The sequence below is a fragment of the Triturus cristatus genome, chromosome 7 (assembly GCF_964204655.1).
Source record: "Triturus cristatus chromosome 7, aTriCri1.1, whole genome shotgun sequence".
Lineage (NCBI taxonomy): Eukaryota > Metazoa > Chordata > Amphibia > Caudata > Salamandridae > Triturus > Triturus cristatus.
This window is the reverse complement of record NC_140590.1, coordinates 1,775,104,761-1,775,130,605: the sequence shown is the minus strand read 5'-3', so window position 1 is coordinate 1,775,130,605 and position 25,845 is coordinate 1,775,104,761. Positions and strand designations below refer to the sequence as shown.

General features: G+C 41.9%; 1 protein-coding gene across 1 annotated transcript; it reads left to right on the top strand.

The window, feature by feature from the left end:
* The first annotated feature begins 2,705 nt into the window (after positions 1–2,705).
* LOC146813068 (uncharacterized) lies at positions 2,706–20,372 on the top strand. The gene is made up of 3 exons (XM_085615256.1): positions 2,706–2,766; positions 4,788–4,856; positions 19,837–20,372. The coding sequence occupies exons 1-3, from the start codon at positions 2,706–2,708 to the stop codon at positions 20,370–20,372; spliced, it is 666 nt and encodes a 221-aa protein (XP_085471382.1).
* Positions 20,373–25,845: the final 5,473 nt, after the last annotated feature.

The following is a 25,845-nucleotide window of genomic DNA, read 5'->3' as shown; positions in this document are numbered from 1 at the left end:
TCGTTTTCAAAAGGCTCATGGACGCAGGGTTGACAGTACAGAAGTCTAAGTCCAAAATAGGGGTTACATCGGTCAACTACCTAGACATTCAATTTCTGAAGAAGGATTTAGACCAAAAAGCAACCGTCTCTGCGCTGTGAGAGATGCCCCGTACCCAACAAACAAGGAAGAACTTAAGTCCTTCTTGGGATTGATGGAATATATGGCCAAGTATAGTAAAAACATTTCAGCCAAATGTGAACCAGTGCGAGAACTATTAAAGAAAAACAAGGAGTTTGAATGGAATGAGCAACATAAGTGTGTGGTGGATGCTCTCAAAGAAGAGATCTTAAGTTTGCCATCTTTAGGGGTCTTTGATCCTCATAAGAAAACCATCCCCATCACAGATGCGTCCAACAAGGGGTTAGGGGCCACCCTGTCCCAAAGAAACGGGAAGAAAGAAACAATAATTGCCTTCGCATCCCGTTGCCTTACAATTGCAGAAAAGAATTACTCCGTAATTAAAAAAGGAGGCCCTGGCATGTTTCTGGGCAGTGAAGCATTTTAAATTCTTCCTGTGGGGGCTGAACTTCACCATTTGTACGGACCACAAGCCTCTCACTTCCATTTTTACTGTGAAGGGTATGGAAAATTGTACTCCACGTATTGGGAAATGGATTCTAGGTCTAGAGAACTTTAATTTCAAAGTGGAGTACGTATCTGGCGAAGATAACAAAATTGCTGACTTTTTATCCAGAACACCCTTAGAAGTCGAACAACCTGAGGAAATGCTTGACAGCCCCATCATGGTTGTAGGCAACCCCACCATCACAGAAGAAGAACGGAAGAAATACATGGAAGAAGACAAGGATATGAACAGATTGAAAGTTGTGTTGAAAGAAGGGTGGCCTGGAAAATGTAGTGATCTGGAGGCAGAACTTAAAGGCTTTGGGAAGTCAGGAACGAATTGAGCATCATAAAGGACAGAGTCTATCATCAGAACAAAGTTGTGCTACCGGTAAGCCTCAGAAGAAGAAGAATGGATCTGGCACCCAAAGGGCATTTAGGAAGTAACATAACCAAGAACAGAGTCCGAGCGAGTTTTTGGTTCCCAAGTATGGATGCAATGGCAGAACAGCTAGTGAAAGACTGTGTCAGCTGTGCCAGAAGTGATAAATCAAAGTCTTTACGCAAGGCCCCTCTGTCCCCTGCCGCTGTGCCCCTTAAACCATGGAGTAGACTAGCCATGGACATAATTGGACCCATGAAAATCCTGGGTGTCCAAAAGACGTTCATGTTGGTCCTAGTGGACTACACCTTCCATTGGATCACTCAGAAATGTGTACATCTGGTAAACACCAATACAGTCCTGGAATTCCTCAAAGATGTGTTCTCAAAGGAGGGCATACCCTCAATCCTTCTTACCGACAACGGTGTGCAATTTACGTCCCGACCTATGAAGGAGAACTTGAACATCAAACATGAGTTGACGGCCCTATATTGTCCAAAAGCCAACGGCCTAGTTGAGAGGACAAATAGACTAATCAAAGAGCACATCCAACTCGCCATTGCCAACAGCCACGACCTGTAAACATCCTTACGGGACTGCTTGTGGGCATACCACACCACTCCCAACCTGGTAACAGGGGTCACCCCATTTGTCGCCCTTAGGGGGAGAAAACTATGCACCAAACTTAACCCTAGTTGCCTGGGTGGAGGTAGGGCTGTGAACACTAACCCTGAGGAGGTGGGGAGGAAGGTTGACCTACACCATGCTAAGTATAAGGAATGGTTCGACAAAAAGAATGGGGTCAAAGCTCCCATACGGAGAGTAGATGATGTGGTGCATATCAAGAGGAGTGTGAAAGAACCCCACAGCCTAAGCAAATTCTACCCTCCTTGTCGCATTGTAAAGGCATTCAACAATGTTGTTAAACTTGACAATGGACAATGGTGGAGTTGTGACAAAGTTGTCAAGTCCCAAATGTTTCCATGAAATGTATCAGATTGTGCTGCTGTTCATCATATAGAGAGGGAGGTGTGTTGTAATTTATCTTGTTGCCAATGGTATGTTCCGCCCCCCCCCCTTCCTTTCCTGCCCTTGGTTTCTCCCACCGGGAGCTCAGAGTAGAATTTTGACACCTGTGTTGGATGTGGAGAGTGGATGGCCAAATAAACAGATGTATTTTGACTCCTATAGAAAGTGGAATGATTTCCTTGGAAAAGTGTGATTTACACTTTAAAAAAAAGTAGACTGAAGCTCTGCATTTAGGTATTCTAAAGCTAACCGGATATGAAACAATTGCATCACATGCCCCCATTGTGTTATTACATGCATCCAAACTGGAAGGTCACCGCTTGAATATTTACTATAGATCTGCAGGATTAAAGCCTTATCTACTTTAATTACTGGGTCTTTATCCATGCAACACAATATGTAATTATTAACATTATTACCTTGCACTGTACAACTCTAGACTACTGTCACATACACAAAGGTTATATACGCAACTTGCAAATAAAGAGACTGTCGCTCATTCCATCTTAAATTTATTGAACTGGAATAATCCCCTAATCCCTTCCTGGATCTTGTCCCTATCGCTTATCGTGACGTGCAGTTTCGTCCTATAAGTACCAGACCGTCTGTCCTGGTCTCCAGTGGAAGGGCATCAGTTCCTCCCGCTCCTATCTGTTATTCCTGAGACAGTGCTAGCTGTTTAACCAACATGAGGATCCTACTATTTTCTGCGCTGCTGGTCCTGGCAGCAGCCAAGGCATTGCCTGATGGTAAGTGCTCTGTCCCCAAGTCTGTCCAGAGACTATTTCTTAGAGGACAAAATTTGATGTCCAAAAATTACCCTCGCTCTGAAAAATTAATAGAATTCAGGTGATCTGTGGTGAAACCAGAAACCCTCTCCCTTGAGAGGCCATTCGAACCCCACCTCCCACATATTTAGGCGGTCTACTCTTTCTCATGAATGCCTCTGTAGCTATGAATCAATATGAAGTGCAGGTGCCACTCTTGAGGGCGTACAAATTTCACAGTGAAATCAATCCCTAAAAATCTGGCTGCCTCATCAGCAGAGGATTGCGGTCACGTGAGTTATAGTTGCCTGCACTAACTATAACAGGGGAATTTCATTGGTTTTTTACGAGGGAAATGTCCAGCTAACTATAACATGTGTGAAACCTATGGTTTTTTAAGTGAATATATATATATATATTTATAGTTGTCAAAACAATACCCTTTCAGGCATAGAGTGATGCATACATTAGGCAAAAAAGAAGCAGAGAACTCTGGGTAGTTCTCAAGGTTAGGTGAAAGCAGCTCCTATATAGAGCACCCTCAACACCAGCAACACTCGAGATCGGCTCACCACAAATGTCTGCTTTTCTATCAGTCTTTAAGCATAGAATTATTACAGTGCCATCCACACCGAGATAGAAAGGGACAAAGTCTTTTTCCATTTCTGCAGCAAAGTCTTTAAGCATAGTACTAACACAGTGCTGTCAATGCCGAGGTGTAAAATGATAAAAGCCATTTACCATTCCAGGCACAGTATTACAGCTTTGAATTGGTAAAATACCAGCCAAGCCAATATATAGGTGTGTATATATTTAGATGTTTAGATATACATTCATATGTATACGTGATGTAATGCATTGTAATGTAGTGCATGGTTGTGGTTTGTTGTATATTGGTAAATAAGATTGTGGTTAATGGGAATAAATTGTAGGTATAGTTGTTGTGCCAGTGTGATAAGTGTAATTCAAGGTGTTGGTGTTTGTCGTAGTATCCTTTACTCCAAGTATCCAAGGATTCGGAAAACTATTAACTGCAGCTGCAGCCACCTGTCATTTGTTTTTTGTTTTTCCTCATCTCTCTGCTCCTGTAAAGAGATCGTTATATCCTACAGAGCTTTGATATTAGCACAGCATAATTGAAAATGCTCCACCCTCCCATCCTTGCCTTCTTCTTCCCCGGAAGACCATCTCAGTTGCATGGGTAGTGCCGAATTCTAAAAGGCCTTAATTAGATGTTGGTCGGAAAGCCTCCGACCGACATCCTTGGTTCAAATTACAACCGCCGTATAAGAATTAAGGCGGTCTAAAATTCAAACCGGCTGGTAATTCCGGCTGGCTTCAGACGGGTAGTCGGAAATTAAGCATAATCCCGTGTGGACGGTGTTTCCGCCATCAGGATTATGAAGTAAATTTCCAACAAACTTTCCATGTCGGGCTTTCCGATACGGAAAGGATGTCGGATACTGACTTAGGGGGACCCTAGCAGGGCCCCCCTTCTTGCGCAGCCTCCTGTAGGGAGGCAAGGGGACACCTAGGTGCCCCCCTGTAAATTCCTGCACAGTGACTCCCTTTTCTCTATGGGAGCTTGCGCTGTGGCCAGTTCCTGACTGTTGCACAAGCTCCCATAGGGAAATTAGAGTCTGCGAACGCACCATGTGCGGTCGCATCCTAATTGCGGTTTCAGACCGCCGTCCTATGATCAGTCGATCTAGTAATCGCAGGGATGTCAGTCGGAGAAAATACGCCCGACATCCTAATCAGCCCCCTAGTGTCTAATAAGACATAAATTCAATCATGATCCTGAAGTTGACCAGTGAGAAGATGCTCCATGTTTTGGGGCTAAACAAGTATGTTTGGAATGTAGTGCTCAGCATGGCCCCAGGCTATCAGATTTCTTTATTACTAATATGATGACATTTCCATATTTACAAAAACATTCCTCATTAGTAGCCATTGACCCTTTGAAGCTAAGGTTCTACTTCTAATACAGTTTTTTTCATTAGATTGGCATGACAAAAAGGAGATGATGAAGCAGCATCATGGAAAGAAACACAAGGAGTATCTTTCTACCGGTGAGTCCCCATCTGTTTGAAAGTTTTTCTATGAAGGGCGCATGGTGACAACAAGGTCAATGCTGGGGCCAAGATCAATGGTAATGACCTTGTCTAGAAGGTGCAGGGTGTATAAAGAAAAGATGTTCAGAGGTTTGCACTTTTTGAGGTGAAGTAGGAGTTAAGAAAAGAGTAGCGTTCAGTATTAGTGAGGGCTTTTTAGGGTTGAAGGAAGGGTAGCATTAAGGAGTAGCTCAGGGATTAAAGGTTCTGGGATAGCAAGTGTTAATGGGCTGAGAGATTATCTGGGTACAGTTCCACAAATTAAAGATTGCAAGCAATATAAACGACTTTCAAAATTCTACATATTTTGAATTGTTATAAATAAAGGTGCAGCCCAACTCAACTTTAATGTAGTCAACATTTTAAAAGTCATATTTATTACATAGAATCTGAATGTGTCGATAAGAGTAGCAGATGGAAGGCACAATGCTTGATTTGAAGAAAGGATATAGAAAAGACTTCAGAAAGGTGCTCACTGGATACCATTGAGACCAGATGTAGTGGTGTTACGTTGCATTGGCTGAATGGTGATGGTGTAGGGATAGTTTCCACAAACACAGAAGAAGACCATGTGAAAAGCAAACCATTGAGAAAATTACCAGAGGGTGGAGTGGACTGTACCAGGAAAGAGGAAATAACAGATATAGAATAGGATGTAAAGGTCAAGTCAAGACTATTATCAAGTGTGTGTGTAGGAGGTGAGGAAAGGAGAGATAGATTGAATGTGCAAGTAAATATTTTGAGAGAAAAATCAGATGTAGGTTTTGTGAATGCAATAACCTGAAATTGATGGAATTACAGGAAAATTGATGCAATTACAGGACAATTATTAGCTTCTTTGACCTTTAAGGGTGATAAACTAGACCAACTCTGCCTCTCTTGCAAGAGCGGCCTTGAGAATAAATGAAGCAAGAGAGTTTATTGCAGCACACCTCACCATGTCATTCTGGCAAATCCAGATTTGGGTAGTACAGACGAATTGGAGGTGAAGAAACAGAGACGTGTTGAGAATAAGGACGTATTCAAAACACACCTAACAATCTAAAGGCCCAGAGAAAAGGAGTGGCTGGGAATATTAGTGCAATAGATATAAATCTGCTCTTGTAGTACTACAACCCTAGGGTTTGCGCTTGTGAGCAATGACTGATATGCTCTGGATGGAGCATGTAGGAGCTCATTAAGGTGATCAACAGCAAGAATACAAGATCTAACAGGATTTACAAGCTGACAGGAAATTGATTTAGCCAGGAAAATATTAAAATGGACCTTAAGGTAGAATTAATGTCTCAACAAAGCCCTGGTAAAAAGTGATAGGAGCAGAGTAGGAGAAGCTGCCATGACAAACATGATTAGCACAAACCCCCGTAAAGCAGCCTAGTAGGAAAGATGGAATTATATGCAGTAGAAATAGGCAGTTAGGAGACGGGCCCTTGCCCAACCTTTCTTGGGCTCAGATGGGAAAAGATTCTCTCATTATTGGCTGATGCTGCGATGAGACATGTCTGGTCTGCATGTAGTCTGGCTCTGTGATGTACCCTTAAGCTCCACACGTACCAGGTAAAGGGGGCAGGCTGGAGTCAGGAGAGTTGGTTTCTGCACTAGAGAATTTTCAGACCTTCAGTCTGCAGGGTCCAGCACGGAACAGAGTCCCTCCCCAATGTAGCAAACAGCCACCAAGTCCTCGGGGTGTGGATGGAGTCATAGCATTGTGAAGTAGTTGCACACCGCACTCTTGCTAGGAGCATCTGGCTGCTCAGTTTCAGAGGTGTTGTTCATTCTAAGATGGTGGGAAAGGGTTTGGTTTTTAAGTCTATCCACTTGTCATTGGAATGAAATTGAAACAAAGGTGAATAGCATGAATGGGAAAGCAAAGGCAATCGGAAAACAGAAAAGAAATATTATCTTTTTGTGAGATGCAGATCCCGTTGGACAAGCTGAACGATGGGATCCGCTCTTGCAAGAGAGCCGCCTCAGTGTCAACAGGCTGTAAGATCACACAGGGGTTTGATGTTGAGCAATGAAAAGATACTCCATTTTCCATTTTGAACAGGTAGTCTTACATTTGGTGTTACATTAGACATGAAGCTAGCATTTAAATATGTTATTCTAATAACATTGTAACAGCTGCATATTGAAGAGATTAAATAACCTGGTTGGTCGTCAGCATAGCATTAATCAATAATTGAAGCCAAAGTCCTTCTAAATCAGTATCATTCTTGTTAGGTTGGATGCATGAAGACAACATGGATATGGACCATTGGCAGCCCCTGAAGAATGGTGAGTAACTTTGCTTCAGATTTAATTTTTATGAGAAAGGCAACCATGTCTGTTTCCACTGGCATAACAAAATGTAGGGGGCTCCATAACAAGATATGCTTGCCCCCAACACCACACCTGTCCCCACTTCAAGACGTCCACAGTAGCACGAGTCTTGGTAGAATGCACATGGAAGAAACAACATTGTTGGATGCAAGGGGCCAAGGGGACTATCCATTGATTACATGGGAGGTGGAAACAAGGGTCTTTTGTGTGCTATGGGCTCAGCAATTATAAAAGAAAATAGTGTGAATGTGAGGAATATAATCTGAACCCATGTAAATGTGGAAAGATCAAGAAAAACAAAATACTCCATGAAAGAAGCAAATATCACAACTGGGGCAGATTCATGTAGACCAGCAACAAATGCTTCCACCAGATTGTGCTTGCCTGCCCCCACAAGAATACAGTATCAAAAGTGCATACACAGAAAGAACTGTAAAGGGCCAAAAGGAAAAGGTATTATTAATAAATCTATTGTCCAAGCTCCAATCGGGCAGCAGGTGTTTCACTATACAAATTGCTTTATCAGGGCCTACTTAACAGTTCCTGTAGTACAGTAAATCACTCAAGTCGCATTTTCCAAGAAGGTTTCTCTGATAGTTGTGATGTACTCGATTTTCAAATTAAAGGCAGTTCTAGTATAAAGAGAAGAGCAACCGGCATAAGGCCATTCCATGATCAGTGTATTCACCAATCAGGGTATCAGCTCAAAAGTGATTTAGATCAAGAAAAACAAAATACTGCATAAAAGAAGAAAATTAAGCCCACAATGCAAAACGTAGCATCTCATATTACATATGCCTGTTTGATTAAGTGGATTTTCAGATCCAAAGCACTATTTTGGATGCACAGATGTGGCATATGAACCACTGATTTAAAAAATCTAACAAAAATAAGATGACACTTTGGATACCTCATAGGGTAAGAATAAGCCCTACATTCTGAGACACCAGGGCATGAAAGGAAACCATCCACACTTGGGTGTGTGGCCAAAAGTCCCAGACTGTGCCATTTTACCACTATGCATGGCAACAGCGTGTGTGCAGTGAGTCATTGGTACCTGGGGTCTGAATATGAGACCGCTGTGAATGTACAGAGGCCATGCCCATTGGGTCCTGTGAGATCAGGACTTGCGAGAAGGACACAGAATGATTCACTTTGTCACTGCACCTAGGTATATCATTTAAAAACATAGGACATCACTATCACACTTTTTGAAAGGAGAGTGACTGTAGTGTATTAGTTAAAATAACATATAAATTCCTCAAGGAAGGTACATAACCTTTAAGATATAAAACCTAAAATCACTGAAATGTACCTATTATAATAAGCAGTGAGATCATACCTCCAACAATCACTGCTCATGACATAACTTATATAGAAGATGTAGGGCATGGCCGGTCACAAGGCCAAATGGATGTTGAAATGTATTGCGTTCAAATGCAGCACAGGCACACAGGATAAAAGTGCAAAGCCCACCCAAAAGCCAGATCCTGTACCCTCAGTGCACAGTCACACTCTGGTGCAGCAGCACTAATGAAATACATGGTCTACATCCACAGAACAAGGCTTACTTACCTCAGAAATATTTCGCACTCCATGAGATGTCAAGACAGTGCCTTGGGAGAGGGAGGAGTTGTACTTCTGCTTCTTACCTTTGCCCACAAATTTCAATGTTCTTTAGGTTTTGTATTGCAAACAGATTTCACCTACTTTTGGCGTTTCCTTGTAGTATTTCAATGTTTTCTCAGTCGTTCTTTTGTGGTTTGTAATGACTTGAATGTTAATATATTTTAATAGAAACATGTATGTTATACTTTGCTGTAAAACTCCTAACTCCTATTTCTCAATTTCCAAGTCACAATTTAAAATCCTATTTAGTTTCCAAGTATACAAAATGAATGATTTTTTTCATACATCATTTAAAAAACAAAGTAGCAATTTAAAACGATTATATCTTTATTCACAATACTCCACTTGCACACAACTTTATTCCCCACTGACCATAGTCTTCTATCACAGATTAGAGGCATGAGGTTATTTGGCCTTTTCATTTCATATTTAAAACAATCCAGTAAAACATGTATATGATCATGGATTCCTCTGTAGATCAGGAGACAGGTCTAAACCTCTACATGGGACTGAACCTCACTCTCTTCATACTTGAGGTAATCTCCAGAGTCTGCCACACTTGGATAAAATGGGTGACTCTAGAAATAATTCCACAGGCACAGCATTTGCAAGCACAGTGCATTCTTATTAGGCTATTCACTGAGAAACATTAACTCCTAGAAGTGTGATGCTCTGACCAACTCATGATCACATTCAGCATTTTCACTGTACTGATCTTTTCTAAGTGGAAGGCGTCTCCTATTCCAGTAGAGGGCAGCAATCATCCCTTGTCTATCACCAATGCAACTGAGGGTGGGCGCCTAACTTTGTTCATCTTGAGGGCTGGTCTTTAGCTCTAATAAACATCCATTGAAGCAAGACTCACTTGACCATAAGCAACAGAACTTAAGCACAGACACTGGACTGCTGTGGTGCTGCCAACACTTATGCACCATGAAAACCATGGATGGGCAAGGGGAACAGCAGGCCAAATCCTCTGAGTGGGTAGGCAAGAGACACATCCAGGTCAGCTCTGCTCACCAAGGATGTAGAAGGGACTGTGCAGTTGTGACTTCAGATCGGAAGGAAGCATTCATCACATTGAAACTAAACCAAACCAATTCCTTGAATGAAAGGGTCAATCAGATCACAAGGGGAGCAGAGCAAGAACAGTTTCCTCTTGGATCCCCCAAGAGGGCTTTTAATGACTTTGCAGTACACCTTTTGAAAAACATCATATCCTAAAGTTCTGATTTGAGTTTTAAAACAACATACAGTCCTTTCCTATTGAGATTCTACTTTCCCCAGCAACAGACTTTGACTCAGCCTCCAGTCTGTTTCTAAGGCCAGGTCTCCTTGGCCTTTGTTCCCTTGAGAAGAGAAGAAGGCAGCACTCACGTTCCCTTGTAAATCTCCAGACCCGTTCTCAATGATCTCCTGTGCTACTCCTGTGTCTCCATTTTCCTATACCCCAAACAGTTGCCTGAGGAAAGAAAACGGCAGCAGCCATGATCCCTCGTGAATCTCCATATCGACTCTGCTACTTTCTATCTGCACTGCTTTTATGTCGGGCATGGAAAGGGGTGCGTTTTTCTCTTGATTTTTGATTGGAATCTGATGGTTTTGCCATAGTATGTGTGGATGATGCTCTTAACCTATTGGCACTGATTCCTGTCCATCTGTATTACGGCAGAGCCTGGTATAAAGGAAGCGTTGCCGACTGTTCTCCAAGAACAATAGTGTGAATCTCTCCTTCTTCTTGGGACATTGGCAGAATCTCCATGGGTGATCTAGTGGTAAGAAGGGAAGCTTGAGTCTTTCTCCTCCAGAAGCACCATTGACCCTACAGAAGGTTAGCTGAACACTAACAGGACTGTGATCTTGTTTTTTGGACTGGATATTCTCAGGTGGTCAAATATGTGGTGGCCTGAACCAGAACTGGTAAGCATTCCTTTACCGGTTAGGTCTGCCTGTAACCTACTATTCTACTTGATGAGAACCTTTCCTTTGCAGTTCCAACCAGTAAACCAACTACTCGTTGTTTTCCACTAATAAAATAATGGGACAAGTATTACATTTTCTACCTGAGGAGACACACTTTACTGTTAGCTTCAGACTTGGCTATTGCAACTCTTGATAACTCATATTAACACACTTATTGTCTTCAGCTGGACCAAACTGTGCACGCCTCTTCTTTTGAATGAGCGATCCAGGAACTCATTTGGCTGCGCATTCTAAAAGGAGTGGCAAATATTCATGCCATCTTGCTGGCTTCCCTTATCCGGTTCTCTTGGCCCAACAGTTCCTAGGATCAATTACATTTCCCAAGGCAAGCAATCCCTTTGTTATCAGTCTAAAATGATCAGGAATTCTCTTCCATTCTACATTTGCTAAATGAGTAATCATAGCCATTTTCAGAAGGCCCCTAACACGAGGCTTTCAATATGTGAGCTCTTACTTCCTCCCACATCCCAGATGTAGAAAACAACAGGGCTCAGAATGTTGTACTTTCTGAGATTTCCTGAATACTCTTGATTGGGATGCTATTCCGTCGGGGTATTATGGAGGGCAATCCAAGATTAGGTAAAGGAAAATGATAATATGATATTTACAGTACACATATTTACAATATAACTCACATACTGCTGATTAATAATATGATGATGCCCCTACCAAGTGGCAGTGTGTGCATTATGCAGACTCACACCACACATGGACTATGTGAGTGGGTGGTTCAGACCAGTCAAGGGCCAGCACTAGAAGTGTGGCACATTTGTTTCTGTAGCTGATCCGCACCATTCTTACAATGTAAATAAACTTAATCAGTGGCAACTTGCCCATTCAAGAGGTTATCATTTGTCATCACCATCTTATCCAGGTGCTTTCATTTAGTCTATTTCTCAGTTCAGTCTTGATGGCATTGATGAGGCTGAATCCTCTGTACAGTGTGCATTTGAGGCCTGGAAGGGTGAACAGACATCAAAAAGCTGAGATACCACATTATACTGAGCATAGTTCCACCGAGTGAAATTCTTTAAAGGTGCTACATAACCCACTTTTTACATGTTCTGCCTCTGCATACTTATATTCTCTGTATTGTTGTTAAACATGCCGTCATGTTTCATATTTGCCTAAGCGCCTGTACATTCACAGCCCCATAGCCAAGGTGTGATATTGTCTGTATTGTCTGGAATTTAAAGCGTGCCTTCTGCTTCAGTTAACTTCAGGCACCTTTTTTGTATGTGCTTATAAAGAAGTAAAATGAAATGAAAGACAAAATAGGTTCACTGTCCAACTTTCAGTCTTCACTGTGCAAAGTCATCAGATCTGTTAAAATGTTACAGTGCTTCTCCAAGAGACAGAGTCTCCCAAATACTGTTGCTTAGTTTGGCCGGTCTTGGCTTTTGCAAAGTGTACAGCTTTGTTAGGGATTAAAGAGGATCTATGAAATAACTTGTGATGAGAGCTAAGCCAGAATATCATTCAGTGCTACAGCGGAAACATGGGAGTTTGAGTCAGACAACCTTTTGTATTAATACTCAGGAACTGGCTCATTCTCCTCAACGTTCTCGTACTCGAAGTACTGAAGAAAAACTCATAATGATACTTTAGTGAAGCAATTGCAAAATACCTTGACAGCAACCACATTTCATTCAGTGGCCAAAAGAAGACCCTTGACATTCAGTTACCAATGCCATTGCATCCAGCTTATATGTCCTTGCAGGAGACGGGGAGAACAGTGTGCAGATAGTCCTTCATGATATCTCAGATTCTATGATCTTTGGCATCTTCCGAGCATCACACCATTTTACTTTCCTATCATCACTTAATCTCCATCTCATTTGAACAGGACTATTTCCATAAGATGCAGTTTATTGGCAGGTCACAGTTGAAGCGATGGCCCCCGCTTTACAAGAACTCTTTTTAAATTACATTTACATTGTACCATAAGTACCACTAAGGAATTCTACCACATAATTACTTAGACCTTCTGCTTGCACTCATGTCTACCCATCTGTGTGTAGTAGTGTCTGTAAAGCTTGCAATAGAGAAAAAATGGAAAAGGAGCTTTGTTATATTAGAATATACCCTGGGCACCCCTAAGGTGAGCTGCCAAATACTTATCTCCTCTTTCAGCTTGTGCTCACTGTCCAAATGCAAGTGTGTCATTATAAAAGAAGTAGGCAGTAGAAGGAAAGGTGTGAATTGAGAACTTGGTTTACCAAGCAGACCCCATAGATCTCCCTAGAATTTCCTCGTCTATTATGGTACTCGTCCCTGCCATTCAAATCTAATTGCCTTATGGTTATAGATGCCTGCAACTGAAGACAAGATATTTAGTACAGGCTGTTAAAGTTACAAACGTAATGTCAATGAAAGTACCCAGTACCACTAGGAGAAATAACTGAATTGTTACGTGGGGCATTATCATAGTGGACCTTTCTGGCTCAAAGATGAGTGACTATTTTATGCACTTGCAGGATGTAAAGTGAATTCATTTAACCCAATAGTTCTCAGAGTTAGGGGGAGATTTGCAAGGGCCTTATCGCCGCTTTAGCGACACTTTTTGCCGCTAAAGCGGTGATATTTCTATCGCCCAATTAGCAAGCTGTCGCAAACAGCTGTTAGTGACAGCTTTATGGCGAAAACGACCATTTTGGTGCCGCTTTGCATGTCAGCGATATATATTGCTAATGACATGCAAAGTAGGCGTTCCCAACTTAAAGCGACTGAAAACAGTCGCAAACACAGTTTCCCCCTATTAACAATGCCCGCAAAGCGAATAAGCGATGAAAATATTTGCGCTAATTTATCGCTGGATTTCTCGCGCTATTGCTGGGTTTTGCCGCTATCGCTGGATTTTCTATCGCCTTGGAGATAAGCATTGATAATAACGCATTATCTCCGCGATGAAATCCAGAGATAGCCGGCGATAAAAAAAACAGCGCTAAGCGCGCTTTGCGATAATTATCACAATTTCTTGGTAATATCCCCTTAGTTCTTTATTTTCAGAAACCACAGCTCTGAAACAGAAGCTCCAGGTCAGAGAAATATTGGGCTGAATAAATTTCCTTTAAGCCCTGCAGGTGCATAAAACCAGTGCCTGACTTTGCTTTGCACCATTAATGCTCATCATGATACGGTACTTGGGGTTTCAGTTTAGATCAGGGGTCTCCAACCTTTTCTGTAACAAGAGCTACTTAAGTTCAAAGAAAATCACCCTGAACTACTAATATTGGCGATGTAGTAGTGGCCACCCCAAACAAGACTGTCAGCAGTGATCACATTAGTGCATTATGCAGGGTTACCAGTAGAATTCCCCTCCACAGGGGTAATACCAAACAGTCCTAGCTGCCCCTCTGACACCAAAGTAATATTTGGAGTAATACATCTCTCCAATAAAGCAGTAGCTTTAAATACGTTTTAAAAATCCAAACATTTTCGCCAAATAGCTTATGAGTTCTGAAAATGCACACACTTTCATCTCAAATGCATGCTTTTTAATTTTGGCCATACAAATAATAATTCAACCAAGCAGCAGTTTGTATTGTAGGCGGCTGGGCTGGACTTAGGAGAACTACTCACACGGAGCTGGAGAGCCACTGGTGGCTCACGAGTTACACGTTGGAGATGCCTGGTTCAGATGAACGGTCACTCAAACCCACTTGTTCTACTATTACATTTAAAAAACGCTGAGGTTGGGAATCAGTGTTGGAAACAACCCAATATTCATCCATTGCAGCTCTAATGGTGATCCCACGTTGCTTTTACAGTAACTCTCACATGCTTGTATAGCACGAGCCTCGATGTGAAGCATAAGAAACATCATTGGGCTAATATTAGAACCGTAATAAGGATAGTCCAGCATGACGGCAAGGGTGTGTTTCCTGCACTCCACAAAGACAATCAAATGTCTTGAAATGTTCAGTGGATGCACTGATCCCACAGAGCCTTTACTCTTACCAGAAGCTTACCTGCTATAAGTTAGCAGCTTTGTAATTAGAGTTTACGGTGAAGTAATTCTGTTAGTGCTTTGTACTGCTTGCTCATAAATCCTAATTATTTTTGTGGTGTGTAGTGATCAAAGTAATCTTCCACCAAGTTTGGAATTCAATGAAATAGATAATTTATTCAGAGCGCAGGGATAACGTTGGTGTCCCCACTGCACCCAGCATACAACTGAAAGCAGAGGAACACGGCTGTGACAAGTCACATAGCAACGCTATAACACAAGAAAGAACCTAGCACTTAAAGCGCCATAACATAAATGATACATTATATCATGTTCAGAACATAACATATCCTCTTCCCTTTATCTTTCTTAAATAACATTAACAAGTACAATAATAACTATAACACAGATAAAAATATGTATAACAATGAGACATCTCACTTATCACCACACCATAATCTTGCAGATACCTAGGTTGGTATCTTGATCTCTGGGACAATCACCTATTATTGATACTATCACCTCGATCCTCAGTAACAGCAGTGGGTGGACTGTCACACATTTCTTCATCACTGATGAGAAAATAAGGATTAAAATTGATGTCCCACTTATTATCATCATTCATTCCCTGACTATTGTTTTTTTTGTAAAGAGCAACTCTTCTCAAATTCCAGTTCTCACCATTATATAATGTAACATGTCTCCTATGTACATTCTTAACTTTGTACGGGCCACGAAATTTGGTAAACCCAGCACCAATTCGTTCAGGTTTGACTTTTACCAAATCATTGGGTTTTATACATATTCCATGTGGAGGTGTTTTGTTATCCTCTAATTAGTCATAATCCAAATTAGTTCAACCAATGCACTCTTTCATCAATGCTGGTATTAACTTGGTACTAGCAGGACGCCCTCTCATGACAACAAAAGGAACCTTTCCAGACACAGTGTTTACAGTTGTGCGATAAGCCCACACTAAGTCATTGACCATATATTTTACATCTCTCCTGTTTATTACTGCCATTTGAATGACTCCTTTCACCATGCAATTTGCCCTTTCCACAACGCCATTTCCCTGTGGGTTGTAAAATTATGTTCTAGTGTGTACTATTCAGCACGATTCTAGATACGCAGTCATTTCTGCAGAAATTAATTGTGTGCCATTATCTGTGATTAATTTAACAGGGTACCCTTCTTCCTTGAAAATATCAGATACAACTCTAATAGTGTTTTTCGTGGTGATCTCTTTTACACATTTTACAATTAACCATTTAGACATAACATCGACCATGACCACTCCAAATCTCAATTCCGCACTTAAACTAACAAACGGACCAATATAATCTAAACATACAGTATGCCAAGGTAAATCAGGAACATCAATTTTGCCTAAATCTAGTTGATTACCAACCTTCAATCTTTTTTCACTCTCCACACATTCGACACACCTCTCAACCCAATCAGACACCTGTTGGTCCATTGCGGGCCACCAAAAATGCTCCCTTAATATATTCTTCGTGAGGGTTTGACCCATATGACCTTCATGAGCCAATTTGAATAAGGAAAGTCTCAGACTTTGTGGAGGAATATATTTGTCATCCTTCATTACAATATTTCCTTCTTTGTCAAATATGGATAACTCTTCCAAAACTTTCAAAAAAGGTCTCACAGCAATCGGAAGAGTACTTTCCCTCCTACCTCCTTTAACAATTACATCCTTAACCGCTTGAAGAACCTCGTCCTTTAACATGCCATCATTCCACCGGCTCTTATCTATAGCTCCACCACATAATTCTACCAATTCATCAACTGTAGCAACTGCACCCTCACACTGAAATGATTCAACTCTCGACTTGTCCACCTCATCCCATGGTAATGGTAGCCTGGACAATCCATCAGCTTGACAATTCTTCCACCCGGCAATATGCTCAACTTTGTATAAATATTCTTGCAAACAAGCTGCAAGTCTTGCCAATCTTGCTGACCCCTTGCCTGCCCCACCAGGAGATAAGGGGTTTATGATCTGTCTGTAATGTAAATTTAAAACCCCACAAATACATAACATGGTGATCCAAACATTCCACCTAGAGTTATTAAAGCATGCAATAAAGAATGCATATGAAAAGGCTTTACCATACTCAGTGCCTGGCCGCAACCTCACAGCGCTTATTAAAAAAAATATGATGTCACTTTTTCACTTAGGGTTGCAACCTGACCATTATTTTACTAGCTAAGATGGAAATTTCATGGTTTAGCCACACGTACACCCACCTATATCCAGTGGGCAGGCGGGGTGCAAAACGTCATGATTGTAAGATGTTAGAGAATCAATGGTAAAACTTCATAATTGTAATTTGTTAGAGAATCAATGGTAAAGCTTCACAATTGTAAGATGTTAGAGAATCAATGGTAAAGCTTCACAATTGTAAGATGTTAGAGAATCAATGGTAAAGCTTCACAATTGTAAGATGTTAGAGAATCAATGCCAAAACATCAGCTCCCTGCCTCTCCGTGCTCTGATAACCCAGAGGGTGAAGAGACAATAATAATCCAAATACTCTAACCTGCTTTTGGAGATGGTGGAGGTAAACTATAGGGTCCATTTCAAGGGGTTTCCACCCCTTGGTGGCTCCCAGAGAGACGGATCATTTATCCGTCTGCTCCATGAGACTGTGTGAGGCGGAGTATCATAAGTATTTTGCAACGGTTAGCTTACTAAACTCAGCTGACAGAAACTCTATACAGAGATTCTGAACTTTCTCAAAGTGAGCCTTCCTCCCCGCTAAACCTGCTGACATGTTTTCTAGTTCCTGAAGCCTCCACATTCGAGTGAGCCATACATTATATCCCTGCACCTCCTTCTTCCTCAATAGTGCAGTAATAGCTTGTTTAGCAGCACATAGTGCTAGTGTTATCGCTTTGCCTTGATCTGAGCAGAGAGGATATGTCAATTCATTAGGTAGGCCAAGGAGAATATGTGCTGGGAACCGCAGGATGCCCGTGGAGAGGGAAACATTATTTACCATGCAGTCAATACCACGCAGTGCCTTTACAATGCAGTCACTACAGCAGCTGCGACATTACCACGCGTTCCTTTAGCACGCAAGGTGTTACAACGACTTTATTTATGGAATACACTGCTGTACTTGTGTTGGATTTTAAATCCAACACCTTCTCTATTGATACATAGACTAGAGTTGGAAAAGTAATTTATACTATTCCAAACTCCGGCGCTTGCTAAAGGAACGCAGTTGTTTTTGACCATGTTGTTAAGCCACACGTGATTTAGGAATGTGTGTTTCTGTCATACAACCCTGTGGAGAGTATTTTACAAATGCTAGCCAGAACATATTCACACTTTTGCCACAGCATATGGCAGCTTCATAGTAGATACGTTAGCATCCCTTTCTGCCCACACTCCTTTCCAGTAGTTCGATGATTTTGTCATGGACCAAACCTAAATGCGGGCCTGTTATCGTACCACCAATATAGAGTGGTTTTAGTGAAGGCCTCTCAACCTACTCTGCTTGTTGCTGAGATGCGCTCCTGGTTTTAGTTGTCTGCCCACTCATTGACTAAAAGTGTTTGCTCCAATTCCATCTCCCACATCCTCTGAGCTATAGAGCGCATCAGGAATGCTATCCCACCAAGTAATATGGAAACATCAGATACAAGATGTTCATCATCAGCTCTAGTGATTATCCATTTCTTGAAGGGGGTTAGTGCTCGGCTGGGACTGGCTTTGACTACGGGGTGTAAGCTCCAGTGCCTAATTTGCGAAAAGTGCCATTTTACATAGTAGTTCCCATGAAGGGGTGAACTGTGGATTGCCAATGATAGGCATCATTGGGGATGGCCAGGTTGTGAGGCCAGTCATGAGACGTTTCTCTAAGCACTGGGGAAGCGTATACTCCCCAAGGTCTGTGTAGTCCGGGAAGCCATGGAATCTTCCAAGCATTAATGCCTGCAACTGACAGGGCCATAAAGCACCAGTGTGTGAAGTGATGGGAGTCCATGTTTCTCTACCATATAGTGTAGCTGCCCTCCAGTGTACTACCAAAGTAAGTATGGGATTCACAGCACTCCCTCTTTTGGAGATAGATATGCATACCCCTTTCCGGTCTAGGTCATATTGCTGCCCAGATCAAGCTCTGCCAATTTCAGTATTTAATCGATTCTCCCTGCAGGTGCCTGAAGTTGCAAACCTGAAGCGTGTACAGAATTCTTGGTAGTGATGTCATTTTAAAGGCTGCAATACAACCCAACTGAGGCAGGCCTCCCCTCTGATAGCTTTGTAAGTCTCTAATGGCATTCTTTAAGAGGTAAAGATAGTTTTATGCTGCGGTTTCATCGATTATGGGGCAACATTGATCTCCCAAATACTGGATCCACTGCTGTGTCTAGGCAAAGGAAAGACTGTAGTTCCTCCCTCACCGTACTCTGCGTATTGAGACTGAGGATCTGGGATTTTGAGGCATTTTTTCGGAATTTTAATGAGTTTACAGGTGAAAATATGAGAGAAAGCTTTCAAATCCAGTGCTTGTTATCCTTGAAATAAACACTGAGCTCAACAAATACAGAATGAAAACAGGTCAAAAGAATGTTACTGTGTTTGTGGTCTAGACCATTCCTGAAACCTGAAGTAAAATCCTTTCATTGACATGATAGTGCATTTCTGATTTTTCGAGCATTCTGGTTGGCCCTGTGTTATAGATGGGTCGGGCCGATTTGCTGGAGGCAATAAACCTTTTAAGAAGACGTCAAAGTTTCCTCCTCTGTTTGGATCTGGAGCTTTAATCTCAAACATTGGGCCAATGACATGCTATGTTTAGTGTTTTCCCTGTGGTTGCCCTGTGACTGACTAGCACACATACCAGGAGGGGAAAAGCAAGGGCAACATCACTCATGACAGTGGCAGATGGTGGTTGCAGGGTGGAAAGAGGGCGTGTAGTCCACATAGTCTCAGGGCTGACCCTTTGGTTGAAGTAAACCCACGTTTACCTTCTCCCATTCTTTAAATTACATACCTTTCTTCTCTTTCACTTTATGCAATAGGAGAACCAGAGGATGTAAATAAACCAGAGGATCCAGAAGATTACGCCAAAAAAGGAGAGGAGGACGGAAGGACTAGAGTAAAAAGACAAACCAGCGATGGTGGAAAAGATGAAGAAAAAGACGGAAAAGATGGAGAAGGGAGTGAAATGAAACATATGGACGGAAAAGGGAAGGGGTGTGGCAAAGGGAAAGGTGGAGGGAAAGGCAGAGGGGATGGTAGAGGACATTATGGACGAGGTAAAGAAGTGCATGAAAAAGACAATGAACCCATGCAAGAACCCAAAGAGGGGAATGAAGTAACAAGGAAAAAACGACAGGCCCCTGAAGAAGAGGAAAACAAATATGAAGTGCCGGTTGATGAAGAATCAGGGAAAGGAAAAGGAGGAGGGAAAGAAAAAAAGGACAAGGAAAAAGGAGGAAAAGGAAAGGGGAAAGGTAAAGGTGGTGAGAAAGGAAAAGGTAAAGAGAAAGGGGGTGGGAAAGGAAAAGGAAAAGAGAAGTCTAAAGGAAAAAAGGGAGGGAAAAATAAGGAATGAGGACATGGAAATGCAGAACAGAGAGGGTGTGGAGGCCAAGACATGGAATAAGGGGAAATAACTGAGGGAAAATAAGTATATTTCTGTAATAATCCTGGGATTGGGATTTTTAAAACACTCCTTTTTATGATGGCTTTGGGAAAGAAAAATCATTCTCTTCTTTTTCAAATTTAGGAATAGAATAAAAAGCATAAAACTCTGCATCCTTTTGTGCATTCTTGTGGTGGGTGATTTGTAGGAGATTAAGGATGAGATCACAGCTCCGCTCCTCCATCTTGTTATAGGAATAGCTAAACATAAAATATCACAAAGTGTGAACACAGAAGGAGTCCCGGTCTGCAGAGAGTCCTGACTGAACACTTTTCACCTCTCCCTCTTATGTCTTTCACTCTTTTTTATCAACTCACTGAGAGCCATCTAACATAGTCCACCATATGCTTTTAAGAAAATTCTGAATTTCCTTCTGTTCTTTCTGGAGTCCTTGTTGGCGGACAAAGTGACAACAATGGGCACATCAAAATACTTCACCATTGCAAGAGCCTATAGAGTATAGGTGGCCACAACTGTGCAGACTCACCACCGAAGCCAATAGAAGCACATTATATCATTTACAATTTGCCAGGAGGAATGGTGCGACAATGGTGGATAACCACAAAATATTCCTCTTTCCTTATTTCAAGGTTCAAGCCAAGAGGCACTTCTTCCTGGAAGTGAAACAAAAACTCAGATAGTGAATCGTGGAAAGGGATTGCAAAATGGGCAGCAGGCAGTGGTAAAACTATGGAAGGACTGACTAATATTTCCTGAAATCACTTAACCAACGACCTCCCAAAAGAGCAGCAGCAATCGGGGGTGCAGGCTGATGGGAAGTCACCAGTGAAAGACTCACACACTCATTCAGGTACCCTAAACACAGGCTTCAAAGTAGATCAAGCTGAAGATAGTGATCACCAAGCACCAGTATCAGCCAAGTAATTATAGCAGAAAGACCCAACCAAGCATAATTATTGAATGTAGGAAGGACTATAAGGCCCTAATTGTGTATAATATCATTCAAACCAATTAGACACCTCAGATTGTAACGTGCAACCTGAAACACACGAGAGTCCTTCAACCTTCATGCACCATTTACGAATGGTTGAGACTAAAAATATGCATAAGGGGCAAACACACAGCACTCAACACATATGTGGCCATACTCAAAGTTGTGTATGCAGGCAGCATAATACACCAAGCCACACCTCCCACCTCAACCAGCCATCATGTTGCAGAAAAAGGCAATTTCCTTCTTTAGGAGTTGAATTTTATACTAGGTTTAAGTAGTTGATCATGAGGCCAGGGGTGGGTGGTGATATGTGAAAGAACAGTTGAGAGAATTGATATTGAGGCCTCATGAATGATACTAGGAGTAGCTGGGACTAAGGAGACGTTAGTACCCTTAGTCCACATCAGATCAGAGAGACTGTTGAGCCATGAGATAGAGGAGAAGTTGAGGAAAGCTGATCACTGGTGGCAGCAAAGAGTTACATTACATCAACCCACACACGCCCATCGATGACGGAAAGAACCACCGTTGCTGGCATGGAAGCTGAGGGCCCAAGGGGATTTAACAAAGAGTTGCAGTATCCATGCATTCATTAAGAGAAGAGAGGTTAACTTCACCTTCCTACAGGAAATGCATTTGTTAAGAGAAGAGAGGTTAACTTTACCTTCCTACAGGAAATGCAGTTGTTAAGAGAAGAGAGATTAACTTTACCTTCCTACAGGAAATGCATTTGTTAAGAGAAGAGAGGTTAACTTCACCTTCCTACAGGAAATGCATTTGTTAAGAGAAGAGAGGTGAACTTCACCTTCCTACAGGAAATGCATTTGTTAAGAGAAGAGAGCGTAACCTCACCTTCCTACAGGAAATGCATTTGTTAGGAGAAGAGAGGTTAACTTCACCTTTCTACAGGAAATGCATTTGTTAAGAGAAGAGAGGTTAACTTTACCTTCCTACAGGAAATGCATTTGTTAAGAGAAGAGAGGTTAACTTCACCTTCCTACAGGAAATGCATTTGTTAAGAGAAGAGAGATTAACTTTACCTTCCCACAGGAAATGCACTTGCTAAGAGAAGAGAGGTTAACTTTACCTTCCTATAGGAAATGCATTTGTTAAGAGAAGAGAGGTTAACTTCACCTTCCTACAGGAAATGCATTTATTAAGAGAAGAGAGGTTAAGTTCACCTTCCTACAGGAAATGCATTTGTTAAGAGAAGAGAGGTTGACATCACCTTCCTACAGGAAATGCATTTGTTAAGAGAAGAGAGGTTAACTTCACCTTCCTACAGGAAATGCATTTGTTAAGAGAAGAGAGGTTAACGTGACCTTCCAACAGGAAATGAACCTGGCTAAAGAGGATGGAGAGAAACTAAATAAATCATAGAGGGAACAATTATATCATGTTATGACTCCTCTTACACAAGGGTCAAAAATAATATGTATTTTTGGGGGAGGAGTTTCATTTAGCGCGAACTAGACCAGAAAGTTTCAGAGCGCTTAACGTGAGCACCAGTTGCATTACAAACAGACACATTCATTTTTTGTTAGTCAAGGGGAGATTAAGTGATTTGCCCACAAACACAGGATGTTGAGCGTCCCGGCCAGACTCGAAACGGTTCCCCGCTTCGAGGGTTAATCAGGGAGGCCCAATTGAAGTGACAACATTGGCAGATACTCAATAGTTGAGGGTAAATTGGATGGAGAATTGTAAGAACTGGTGAAAATGAAGGATCTAAGTTAGAAAACTAAGACTGTGAAAGCATGCTCTCAAAAAATGCAGAGAGAATACTAACTACTTATACTACACTGCAATAAGGAATGTCTAGCCAAAAAGCAGAGGGAAAGTCTCACCAAATGGGTCAGGACAGACGGAACACATTTCCCTATCATTGCAGTATGAAATCCGAAAGGGGCCTTAGCATCCACACAAGCAGACATTAACGTAGCCCTCTAAGATTATTATAGCATATTATATAGCAAGATCAATAGGCATTTAGCAGATAGGCAAAGAGATCACATGTGGGGTGCACTTCTGAAACTGACCCTGAATACAGAGCACTCTTAGAGACTCCCTTTTGACAGATGAGATTAAAACCACAACGAAAGACCAGGAGAGGGGACAAACACTGGTAAGCAAGTGCCTCCTGTTGAATATAATGCTACTTACCAAGGCTTACTGACACCATGCCTGCTAGAAATGTTCCAAGCAGTCCAAGAGGAACAATTGCTCCTTCTCACTTCCAAAGGGGCAATTATAATAACCATGCTTCTAAAGCCACCTGAGGACAATAAACATCTGTTATTCAGCGCCAAGATACCCTTGGGTAAACGTGGGCTTTACAAATACATATGTTATGTAATGTTATGTTATGTTGTGCTAGTGGAGATTGCCCCTCACTGTCCACTACCCATGTTAAACTTAGACTACAAACCACTAACAAAAAACCTAGTAACCAAAATATTACAAATAATACCTGAGCTAATGCAATCCAGTCAATCGAGATGGTGTCCTGTATCAACACATCACCGCCATTCAAAGGCTATTCCATGTATTAAAAACCCATTGTTGATACTGGTGGAGCTCATGGTGGCATCTCTGCACCTAGAAAAGGTTCAACACTTTAAATTGGTACTCTCTATTCATAGTGTGGATGAAGTGGGTTTAGCAGACATAATCAAAGCCTACATAAAACTACTCTACCCCGGTCCTACAGTCGAGTAATCAGTGGCAAAATATTATCCGAACTCTGGCCAATGCAGATGGGAACAAGACAGTGGTGTGTCTGCTCTCACTGCTGTCCTTTGTGATGCAGAAAACTGCAGCCACAGTTAAAAGAGAGGAATTGTTTAGACACATTTTGCTCTATGGATACACCCATGTGATCTCACTGTATGCGGATGACTTATTACTTTATCTGAAAACTGCCCCTACCGACTTAAATCCACTTCTTACCCAATTGGAACTTTTGGGATATTTGTGAGGCCTACAAATCAATAGAAAGAAATCATGGCTGCTCTCTCTAAAATTAAAAACCTCACTTGAATACACTCTGATTCCTGAGCTACCTCTGAAGTGAGAGCAATGATCCTTCTAGTGTCTGGGTTCACACACTATATGAAAATGCACACACCATAGAGGGAAACAGATGCAAAATACTGACATCCACAAATAAAACCATTCAGCTTTGCAAAAAGTTACCATTATCCACAATGGTGACTGACACTTTAAAAAATGATTATAGTTTCCCAAATTCTATACCTCTTTGCAAATTCACCAAGAAGAATCCGCAATCAGATATTTGAAAGACTAACAGTGATACTCCTGGACATGTTGAAGTGGCAGAAACAAAGCTGCTTTATGCCAGCAGGAACTGCCCACTTCGGAAGGAGAACTTGGAGCCACAGGCTACAAAAGTTACTACATAGACGCAAATCTACAGTGGATGGCCTGTTGCTTCATGTAGGAAAGTGCCCTTTTGTATTGTCACCCCTACACTTTTGTCCCCTGGTACTGATGGTTATGGCTGTGGGAGCTCACAAGAGCCTTCAAACCAGGTGCCAGTGCTCTCTCCCTAAATGTGATGTAAGTGAATTGGTAACTCCAAATGACATGGACTTTAACCCGCGTATAAGTCCCTGGTAAGTGGTACCAGTGATACCCATGGCTTGTGAGTTATAGGGGTCACCAGAGCATGAAGGACTAATTGTACCACCCTAAGTGACTCAAGTAAACAGATGAAAGCAGTCCTGCCATTGCCTACTGCTTGAACAGTGCAAACTGCTAAATTTCTACTTTGACCTCTCCCCTAAGGTAGGCCTTCTTAGCCCAGGAAAAGTGGCTTAATAAAGGGTTCTAGGACGAAAAGGTGCCACACACCCTTGGATCTGATCACCTCTGGGTGGATTAGCCAATGGGGCCAGTAACCCATTGGCCACCCTCACCCACACCCCTAATTACCCTAAATATAGGATTTAATGGGCACCCTTGGCACCAGGACCTTAGATCTGAATCAATTTGCAACCAAGGACAAAGAAGAGACCCAAGTCTGCGACTTTTGGACCAGCCCAAAGAAAAGGCGCAATTACGTGCACCTGTGGCAACCTCCCTGCTACTGCATGACTGCTACTCATGCCAGATCAGAAACCAGTTCTGTAGGAAAGAGGAACCCCTCTGAGAGCCAAAGGCAACTCCAGAACTCCCTTGGACTGGAGGTACTAGTCCCATTGGACCCACATGTAAAGCACGCTCCCAGAACAAAAGAATCAATGAACATCTGGCCCACCGAGGGATCGCACAAAAGTAAATTATCTAGTGCATTGTGGGAAACATAGTCCTGACTTCCAGCAAGTCTCAGGTGGCTACCTTTTCCCCCCAGACTCCAGGACGTCGAAGTAACCCATGGCTGAGCTTGTCACCGCTAAGGCTTGTTGA

Coding starts and splice junctions, on each gene's coding strand:
- LOC146813068 (XM_085615256.1), top strand. CDS start 2,706: ATGAGGATCCTACTATTTTCTGCGCTGCTGGTCCTGGCAGCAGCCAAG. Junction 2,767..4,787: donor AGCCAAGGCATTGCCTGATG/GTAAGTGCTCTG, acceptor TTTTTTCATTAG/ATTGGCATGACAAAAAGGAG. Junction 4,857..19,836: donor CAAGGAGTATCTTTCTACCG/GTGAGTCCCCAT, acceptor TTTATGCAATAG/GAGAACCAGAGGATGTAAAT.